The sequence below is a fragment of the Microtus oregoni genome, unplaced genomic scaffold (genome assembly GCF_018167655.1).
Source record: "Microtus oregoni isolate MIOR12 unplaced genomic scaffold, Mior012 000003F_ref0000135, whole genome shotgun sequence".
NCBI classification, from domain to species: domain Eukaryota; kingdom Metazoa; phylum Chordata; class Mammalia; order Rodentia; family Cricetidae; genus Microtus; species Microtus oregoni.
Window position 1 is genome coordinate 31,209,797 of NW_024543062.1, and position 10,204 is coordinate 31,220,000.

General features: G+C 52.7%; 1 protein-coding gene across 7 annotated transcripts in view; it reads right to left on the minus strand.

Moving 5' to 3' along the window:
* Nucleotides 1–852: 852 nt before the first annotated feature.
* Nucleotides 853–10,204, minus strand: part of LOC121446627 (trichoplein keratin filament binding) — a 17,474-nt gene continuing 8,122 nt past the window's right edge. For all 7 annotated transcript variants that reach the window (XM_041649374.1, XM_041649371.1, XM_041649372.1 and 4 more), the window contains 8 exons: nt 8,936–9,109; nt 8,179–8,291; nt 7,977–8,043; nt 6,881–7,053; nt 5,635–5,716; nt 4,103–4,288; nt 3,339–3,482; nt 853–2,519 (listed from right to left, as the gene is read on the minus strand). In XM_041649374.1, the coding sequence (XP_041505308.1) occupies nt 2,487–2,519; nt 3,339–3,482; nt 4,103–4,288; nt 5,635–5,716; nt 6,881–7,053; nt 7,977–8,043; nt 8,179–8,291; nt 8,936–9,109 (972 nt within the window). In that variant the 3' untranslated portion in view covers nt 853–2,486. The remainder of the gene's footprint in view (nt 2,520–3,338; nt 3,483–4,102; nt 4,289–5,634; nt 5,717–6,880; nt 7,054–7,976; nt 8,044–8,178; nt 8,292–8,935; nt 9,110–10,204) is intronic.

Consider the following 10,204-nt stretch of genomic DNA (forward strand, 5'->3'; position numbering starts at 1 on the left):
CTACACACCTTTAATCCCAGACAGGTGAGGCAGAGGCAGGTGGCTCTCTGTCTACAGAGTTCCAGGACAGCCAAGACTACACAGAAACCTGGTCTCAATACACCAAAAGAAAACAAAGAGGATGGCTGTGTCGCCTTCTTGTGGCACCATGGTCTGTCTCATGCACTGCTATCCATGTGTCTGTGGCTAACCCCACTGTCTGAGTCCTGCCAGGGTTCTTCCATAGGGAGCTGCGGCTGGGAGCAGCACAGAAGACAGGCTGTATAGTACCCATCCCTCTGTGGCCACAGTGGCTGCAACCCATCTCTACTACAGAATGGGAGAGGAACCTACTGAAGGAATCTTGCCCCATTTTAAGTCAAACAGGGCCACGTGCTTGCTACACAATGACATGTCAGTAACAGACGTGGAGGACTGTACTAGGGGCCAGTGTTGGCTTGCAGAAGTCCATCTGCACAAGGATTAAGTCTCACACTTCTCACAGGACACTGCTGCCCTCAGTGTGACTGTACACACCTACAAACACACTGGCAGTTAGAGGCATGAGCTGTCAGCAAACACAAGACAGCTCTGAATTCAGAAAAAGCAGCTCAAATCCATTTGTAGGGGAAATGTTTAAAACATTTAAAAACAGGGGCCAGTGAGGCATCTCAGCAGTTAAAGGCACTTGCCACACAAGCCTGATGGCCCCAGTTGAATCCCGGGACCTTCATAAAGGGTAGGAGAGAGGTGACTGCACACAGGTGTCCTCTAGCCCCACCTGCACACCATCACACAAAAGTACATATACATATACATGTACGCATGCGTGCACAAACAAATGATCATACAACATAGAGAACTAGTGGGACATCATTTTAATGCTAGTAAAAACAATGTTTGTCCGATAAACCTTCAATCACCCGTGTGCAGTGTCTGGCCACTTGGGGTCTAGCCTGGAGCAGTAGACAACCATTAGTGATGTTCTGTGGTTCCCATAGAAATATGAGGGAAAAGCCAGGCACAGTGGCGCACTCCTGTAATCCCATGACTTCAGAAGCAGAGGCAGGCAGATCTCTGTGAGTTCAAGGCCAGCCTGGTCTATATAAAGTTAAGTCCCAGGACAGCCAAGGCTACACAGAAAAATGATGTCTCAAAAACAAAAAAAATAAAGGGCGAGAATATCACTTTCACAAGAAAAGTGAATGGAACCTATGAAATGTGACCAGGGGAAGACCCGTGATGCGGCTGTCTGCACTGGCCTCCTGAGCACCCTCCTACAGCGGCTGTCTGCACTGGCCTCCTGAGTACCCTCCTACAGCGGTGACAGCCTGTGCTTTAGTTCACAATTAGTGAGCGTTTGGAAAGGTAGGTAACTCACAAGTGCCTAATGAAAATGTTGCTCAGGGGCCACATCCGAGAACCACAGTGAGAAATGAGGAGACAGGACGGGGTTGCACAGTGGGAGGGAGGAAAGCCACGCAGCCCTCGGACCTGGGCTGTTTCTGTAACCACAGACAATGCCCTATAATCAGCTAGAGTGTACTGAGATATGGAATCTTGAATACAATAATAAAAACTGAATCTCAGAGGAAGGGCATGGAAAAGTACAAGTCATAAAGATACCACCGATGCTACCAAGATCACAGCTTGTCTGCAGAAGTGAGTTGGGAACTGCAGCAGGGGATGGGCTGATCTGTGGTTCTCCAGGGTCACAGGCTCCTCTGGGCACATAATTCCCACAGGGCTACACACAGGCCTTCCCCAGACTCTGGAGGACATAGTGTCGCCCCTGCCTTTACCAGGCTCGCCCACCAGGTAACCTTGAGGACTCTTTTCGGGGTGGCATGTGTTCTAATGTTCTGTGGGGTTCGTTTCTTTCTGCTGGAACTGGGGCTGGACTGAGGACCATAGGCTGCCAGGGAAGCCTTCCACACCCCAGCCCCACGGGAATTCTCACAGCACTTCCAGAACAAGGAGCTTCTTTGTCGCTGTTTTTTCCTGACGCCCAGGCTGCCAGGCTCTACAAACACACATGATCCTTTGGGGCTCCGCAACTAATAACTGAAATAACTGCACCCAGACCTCCAAGTCTCCCTTCAACAGAACAACCTATTAAATGGCAACTTTAAAACCTGACAGGCTCCCTCCTCTCTCTGGCTGGTCCTCCCTAGTGCTGACATGTGCAGGCGTGACAAGGGGAACCTACACATCCCGTCCTGGGAATACCACTTGTTCTTAGTGGCTCTAAAATCTATTTAAAAAGCACTATCCAACCTCTGGACAGCGCTGTAAACATGAGTCTGTAAGACCTGTCTGGGTGAGGAGAGCAGGGAGGGTGCTTTTGGGTACTGCACAGGTAAGGCATCTTGACATCTAGCTGGACCACGATGTGCTGAACAGGCCTGGCCAAACTACCTAGCAGCACCCTGAGCGCTGGCCAGAACAAGCACTGTACAAATGTCTGGAGCTTTCTATCAAGTTGGCATGCTTCCGTGTGCTTAACGTCAGTCCCAGGCAATTTTGGGGTGTCCATAAGGCTGAAAAAGAAAGCATACAATTTATCAGATCAACAGTCTGCAACTCTGGGAACTGACCTCTTGCTCTATTATGAGCACATGACTGAGCTTTCACTTCCGGCTAAGAAAGCCCTGACTCTGAGCCACAAGTGAGGCACTCCTGCCCTGTGAAGCCCTGGCCCTGGCCGGCTGGAAATGCTCCTCCCTGTGCTCGGAGCCCTCTGCTGGTCCCTGTGCTCGGAGCCCTCTGCTGGAGGAACTCAAGTCCTACAACAAACACGAGTCTTAATCCACCCCAGCCACTCCCTCTCTGGCAGGAAAGCAGTCAGCCCTCTTCCTCTGCAGCGCACACCCCTCAGAACGCCAGAGGCCAGGTGGCCAAGTCCCTCCATCGGCTCCAGAGAGCCTGGTCAGCAGGTCCCTCACAACAGGCACAGCTGCCTCCGAGGTGCCCTGCTCAGGGCTCACACAAGTCACTCGGGAACAACACATAAAATGCATAGAAAGAGAGGACGCAGAGGGAAAGGGGAGGCAGCTAAATTGGTGTCTCAGTCTCCTGGCTTCAACTGGGCAACTGGGACCTGGTCCTGTTGTCACCTCTCATCAGCTATGGCCATCATTCCACTAGATCATACTTTGTCCAACAGGGTGGACAGGTACAAGACCAGCGATCAGGCCCTCTGTCTTTGCAAAGGAAGAAGCAGCAGGAACCAGAGCAAAACCACTCGGACCATTTGAGGCCTTTATACTGAGTCTATAAGCAGTGGGAAGACAGACACAGGGAGGGACAGGAGAGCCCAGGATGGGGCTGTGGTGGCCAGTCACCTGGCGGGCGCCTACCTTGGGCCGGTAGCCCTCCTCAGCCATGGTCTTGGCCTCCTGTTGTAGCAGAGCATCGGAGAGCTGTTCCGCCCTCCTGACCTCCTCCTCTTCCTCCTCCACCTGCTGTGCTGCTTCCCAAGCCTGGAGCTGGTGCTCTGCGACCTGGACACCAAGAACAGAGTCACTATAGACAAGGCCCATGGGGCAGAGCCCTGCCTCTGAGCAAGGAGGCAGATGGCAAGTGCCAGCAGTCAGGATGGGCACTTGAGGCCATGGAGCCGGTGCTGTGGGCCTTGGGAAAACTCTGTATGCAGCCGTGTGTTTGGAAAGCAACGGGGTAGGAAAAAGTAACCGTGACATCAGCATGGTCCCCACAGAGACTAGGGAACCAGAATAGAGCCTGTGCCACAGAGACACGGCTCAGCAGTTAGAACAGACTGTCCTTACAGATGAGCCGAGTTCACTTCCTAGCAAGCTCAGGTGAGTGGCTCTCACCTGCCTGTGACTTTAGCTTCAAGAGATCCAGTGCCTTCTACTGGCCTCCTTGGGCAATCACACAAGTACACAAACCCACATTCAAACACATAAGTCTTTTAAAATGCCAGGGCTGCTATAGACACCAAAAGGGATTTGGATGTGAGTGAGCAAAGAACTGAGTCATGGAACTTCGAGCTCTGTCCTGCAGTGTCCTGAGAACCTCGTGGGGCCTGCTGCCCGCCCCCGCTCCCCCCCTACCTCCTGTGTCCTGACCTGCGGAGACTGCCCTCACCCTCAGCACCCACCTGGGCTTCCAGCTCTTGCTTCCTGGCTGACTTCAGCTCTTCCCTCTCCTCCTTTGCACGCTGAGCCGACTGCCTTGCCTCCTCCAGACTCTGGATGAGTTTTTCCCTGTGTTTTAGGGTCTCTTCTTGTGCCCGCCGGTTCTGCTCCATCTTTTCTTGTATCTGCTGCTGCCTCCCCATCAGAACCTGGCCAAGGGGAAACGAAGGTTTGCATTTCAGGTGAAGACGGGTCCAAGCTTCACACTGGCTGCAGCCGCATCTGTACCAATCCAGCCTCGTCTTTACACACAGGCAGCAGACCTGAGCCACAGGCCCGGTGTGGGCCCCTGCTCTTTCCCAGACATCCCAACTATCCTGGTTACCTTTGTTTGTTTCCAACTCTCCAAAAGCTACAGTCATCTGGGAAGAGGAGTATCAGTCGAGAAAATGCCACCACAGGTTGGCCTACAGGCCAGTCAGCAGGGCATTTCCTGGTTTAAGAATATGAAGCACCACTGTGGGTGGTGTGACCCTTGGGCAGATGGTCCTAAACTGTACAGGACAGCAAGCTAAGCCAGTCAGGAGGAGCAAGCCAGTAAGCAGCACCTTCCATGGCCTCCGCATCAGCTCCTGCCCCAGGATCCTCTCTGACTGCCCTCCGTGATGCACTGTGACCCAAGAGGCTTAAACTTCAATAACCCTTTTTTGTCCAAACTGGTTTAAGTCATGCATTTTTACCATAGCAATAGAAACCCTAGCCAAGACAGCAACCCGGTGCAGGGCACAGCAGTGTGAAGGGGGACACTGGGGGCCCTCTCCACAGGTACATGAGCCTCCGGCCACCAGTGGCAAACCCAGCCGACGGGTGCAGCCATGCCATCTTCTGCGGCTACAAGTAGCAAACGCCTGCTACTGTTTGGAACCTGGACCTTGCTCCAGAGTAGTGGGATGTAGCAGCCCCGGCCCAGGAACCAAGAAGCCACAAAACACACCTGACACCTGCACTGTCCAAGGAGGGGGCACATACTGTGGCCACAACCAGGGAAAACTGCAGTGAGGAAGACGGGGAGCCACAGGGTACACGCGACACACCGAGCACACGGAACTCAGAGTTCCAGCCCACTTCAGCGCAGCGTCAGGGCAGGGCCGACAAAGGCTCCCAGCCAGGTTCCCTGCGCGCCTTGCACACTGCTGCTTGCTGGCCCCAGGGAACATGGACTCCTACATGAAGGTGCCCAGCAAGTGCCTCAGAGAATATCCACCCAAGGAGGGAGGAAGGGCTGTAGCTGCAGCTGCGCAGTGTTGGCTGATGCATGCTGAGAGGTGTGCTGGTGAAAATGCATGAACTCAAACTGCACTGTGGGAATGACCCATGGAGTTAAGAAGCCATGTGCGAGCCACAGGAGACAGAAGAGGGCTCTAAGGATAGCCCACTTGTTCTTGCTCTACGTCTGAGCATTGCCTACACAGAGACTTAGATGCTACTTAAGATGACCAGAGCAGAGTTGGTCAGTGGGGACCAATAGCTGTCCAAGTCCCTCAGGCGGAATTACCTCATTCATCAGTCTGTCCCGTGCACTTTGCTCGCGAGCCCACTCTGCTTCTCTCTTTTCCCACATCTCCTTGGCCTCCTCCCTAGACAGACACAGAAGGGACAACAGAAGTTCTACACCACCAACAAAGGCAGGAACGGATGACAGCTCACACCACTGCTCAGCTGCAGGCAAACACACCCACACCAAGAACAACACTTCCGTGGTAGTTTAGGTCATATTTAATACTTCATCTCCTTAAATTAAAAAAAAGTACCACAGCCATTTAGAACTGAGGTAAATAAAACCATAGGACCAGAGACAGGAGGGGGAAGACACTCCCTGTGTCCAAGCCCAAACACCACCCTCCGAGAATGGCTACTGGGGCACCTGGCAGCAGCTAGCAACCTCCTGGGGTCTCCAAGGGCTGTGTACCCACCACTTGGCTGAATGTCAGGGCCAATAAGACTATCTGGATATCTGGTGTGGGACAATGGTCTGTATTCTGTCATTATATTTTAAATAAATGCTGATTGGCCAGTGGCCAGGCAGGAAGTATAGGCAGGACAACCAGACAGGAAGTAGAGGCGGGCAATGAGAACAGGAGAATTCTAGGAAGAAGAAAGCCCATTCCTCTGCAGTCCCAACCCAGCCACAGAAGATGTGACTGCCTCACTGAATAAGGTACTGAGCCACGTGGCTAGCACAGACAAGAATAATGGGCTAATACAAGTTATAAGAGTTAATAAGAAGCCTGAGCTGATGGGCCAATCAGTTTATAACTAATGTAGACCTCTGTGTGATTTCTCTGGGACTTAATGACTGCGGAAACCGGGAAGGATAGAAACCCCTGCAACAGATATCCATGCATATCGCCTGTTATTTGGCTATTTCCATCTGTGAGGTAGACTTTTAGGTCCCAAAACTGGGCACATAGGCCAGAGTCCCAGTCCTGTGCCCCATGGAGAGCGGCCAAGGTAACATGGTGGGGCTGTCTTCATTAGGATCCAGGCTGATGTTACAGACCTTAGAAGCATAAACACGTCTATGCAGACGCAATCTCCTCAAGTGGTTTTGAGACTTTAGATAAGCACCTCACTACTCTGAGCCATAGTGGCTTCCACCCTGAATAACATCATCTACTAGCAAAGACATGTTCCCTGGGGATGACAGAGCTACACAGGGAGATGTGTGAGAACACAAGTGGTCACCCAGTGACCTGAGGGCATCTCACAGAGGACAGTAGAGGCCAGCAGCTTCCCCTCACCTCAGCAGTAGCTGCAGCTCTGCCTCCCGAGCTTTCTCCAGCTGCAGTTGCTCCTCGATGACCTGCTTCATCCAGGCTGCGTCGGCCAGGGCCTGTTCCCGCCGGGCCAGTTGGACTCGCTGCAGCTCGTCTTCCTTCTCCAGGAGTGCCTGCAGGATCCGCCCATCTGCCTCCTGGAGGAAGGGGTGTGACCCACGGATGGTGGGGCCAAGTGAGTTCTGTGCTGTGCTCAGCCCCTTCTGAATGTCCCACAGATGCAGCCATGCAGGGCTTGATGCACTCTCAGGACAGAAGGGAAGGGGCTGGATTGCTTCTGGTAACCACGAGGTCGGCTTCAGGAACTGCACTGGCCCAGAAGCTTCCCACTAAGGTGACGCCTACCACCTGTGCCACCACAGGCACATGCCCCTGGACATGCAGAACACATTTTAGAACGCCATTTGGCCTCAGTTTCTTGAAGAGGGTACGGCAGTGCATGGACACAAATACATGCACAACTGCTAACGGCAGCTCTACTGAAAATGGGAAAACCAGAAACCAAATGCCCACTGGCAGGAAGTCTACATAACTCAACACTAGAATAAAAAGGTGAGAGGAATTCAGGGGTGGGGGCAGAACAGTGGCACCAGAGCTAACGGTCTGACCGGAGGAGGCAGACAGCCAGGAGATCTGAGTGTGCTCACCCACAAGCTCATTCAAGTACATGACCAATAAGAAGCCTAACCAGTGTTCACTAAAACAGCTGTGCTAAGCAACGCAGCTAAAAGGACACTGGGACTTGAACACTGGAGGAACCACCTCTCTATGGGTGTGAACGAACAGAACAGCCAGCTCTGGAGATGGGCAATACCCTCGCTCAGCGCCTCACTGATTCAGAATCAGGCACTTTGTTCCATGTGCCCACACTGTGAAATGACTGCTGGTTAAGCCAATTAACATCTGCATTGCCTCCTGCGGTTCTCCCTCTAAGAACACCTAAGGACCAGGCCAGTGAGATGGCCCATCTGTGCTTTAATTCTCCCGAGGATGCGCTCAGGTCCTGAGCAGTGAAACAGTTTCCAAAGGATGAAGGCTGCCAGGGTGTCGGTTCACTCACCAGCTCCTCCTGGATCTGCTGGGTCCGCCTATGGAGCTGTGCGTTGTACTGATGTCTCAAGAAGCGCCTAGAGGTGGTAATCAAGCAGCTTCAGTACTGCATGACCACCAGGCCACACCCCCTCTGGTTCTGGGGAGACCGCATGGAAGTTTGAGAAGGCAAGAGACCCACCCTCTGGGAAGAGCCCAGGCTTCCCACACACCCCAGCTCAGCCTTGCACCGGAGGGCCGCCATCTGCCTTCTGTCTTCCTCCAGCCTCTGCAGCTCCCAGTGTTGCTTCAGCAGGTTCTCTTGCTCCTTCTTCAGCTTGGTTGCCTGTGGTTACAATAGTAAACCCAAGGAAGATGGGTTATCACGGGTCATCACCATCTCTGGTCCCCTCCATGGAATTTCGAGTCCTACCTTAACTAAACTACCCTACAAGCCTGGCCCAGTCCGAGAGACTCTGTATACTGGTTCACACTTACTCTAACTTCTGTTTCCTCAGCGGACACAGCAGCCTTGCTCAGGCCCTGTCTCTAGGATCTAGAATTAGTGATGGGCAATCTCTAGTTACTAAAACACCGGGGCTAAGGAAAGGGAAACAGAGACCAAAGAGGTGAGGCCTCCCTCTGTCTGAACAGCAGACTCAGGAAACCAGTGTTGTCAAAGACAGCCTCCTGGACCAGAATCCCTGATGGCTCCCATCCTGAGACCCAGACCTGCTACCAGGAAACAGTGTGCTAGAGCATGCGCCACTGGAAAACCCCGATCCAGTGGACAGGTGTGCCTCTAAGCTGTTAATGTCCCAATGTCTGGGCGCGCCATGGAGGGTCACAGCAGAGCCGCGAAGGAGCGCACACGAGAGGAGAGCATCCAGCTCTAGAGTGGGGACCATGCACAGAACCCCACCCCTGCTGCCATCTCAGAACGGCTTTTAAACGTGCCCATCCCACTCGGGCCTGGGCGGCTCCCCTCACCTCCATCTCCTTCTGCTTCAGCTCCTCCATCTGCTGACGCAATGCTTCAGCCTGCAGCTTCCCCTCCAGCTGCCTCCTCTCCTCCTCTGCTTTCATCCGTTCCATGGCTTCCCTGCGAGCTGCTTCATACTCATTTTCAAACCGCTTCCTCTCCTGCTCCTCAGCAGCTTCTTGCTACCAGAGGGCAACACTGTCAACATGCAGCCAGCAGAGACTCAGCTCCCAGCTGCCCTCCAACTGCTGTAGGACCCAGGTAAGCTCAGTCTGGAACATGCTGTGGACTCACCCCCAGAGGAGCAATAAGCCAGGGCTGTTTGCCTGGGATGTGGGTGTATGATGCTGTGGCCAGAGAGATGGCTCCGCAGTTAAGGGCTCCTCTGCTCTTCCAGAGGATGAACAGAGTTCAGTTCCCAGCACCCACATCAGGCTCCCACAGTCACCAGGAGCTCCACCTCCTGGTGATCTGATGTCCTCGCCTGGCCTCTCAGATACCATTACACATGTGGTACACACTCAAACACATTATAAAAAAAGAAAAAGTAAGTAAGAATTAGAATCTTGGCGCTGGAGAGATGGCTTCAATTCCCAGAACCTATATGAAAGCTCACGCAGTCCGTAACTCCAGTTCCAGAGGATCCAACACCCTATTGTGGCCTCCACAGGCACCAGACACAGCAGGCAAAATGCCCATACACTGAAGAATAACTTTTCAAAAGATTTTAATTAAAGAAAGTTGGTCAAAGCCGGGTGGTAGTGGCACACGCCTTTAATCCCAGCATTCGGGAGGCAGAGGCAGGTGGATCTCTGTGAGTTTGAGGCCAGTCTGGTCTACAAGAGCTAGTTCCAGGGCAGGTTCCAAAGCTCTAGAGAAACCCTGTCTCGAAAAAACAAAAAAACAAATGAACAAAAAACAAAAAGCTGGTCAAAGTGGCACATGCTTATAGTCTCAGTCCCAGGAAAGTGGAAACTGGTGAGTCCCTGTAGGTCCTCGGTAGTCCACTGGGAAAGCTACAGAACACTGAGAGACCTTATCTCAAAAAATGTAGCTGGCTCCTGGGGACCATCACCTGAGGTTCTCCACTGACTGCCACATGCACAAACCTGCACACACACACATGTGCGCAGGCACACACCTGCATACACACCCACAGATGCATATTCATACACCTGCATACACACCCACACATGCATGCATATACCTAAATACATGCCTACACAGGCATGCACACACCTGCATACACACCCACAGATGCATATTCACACAACTGC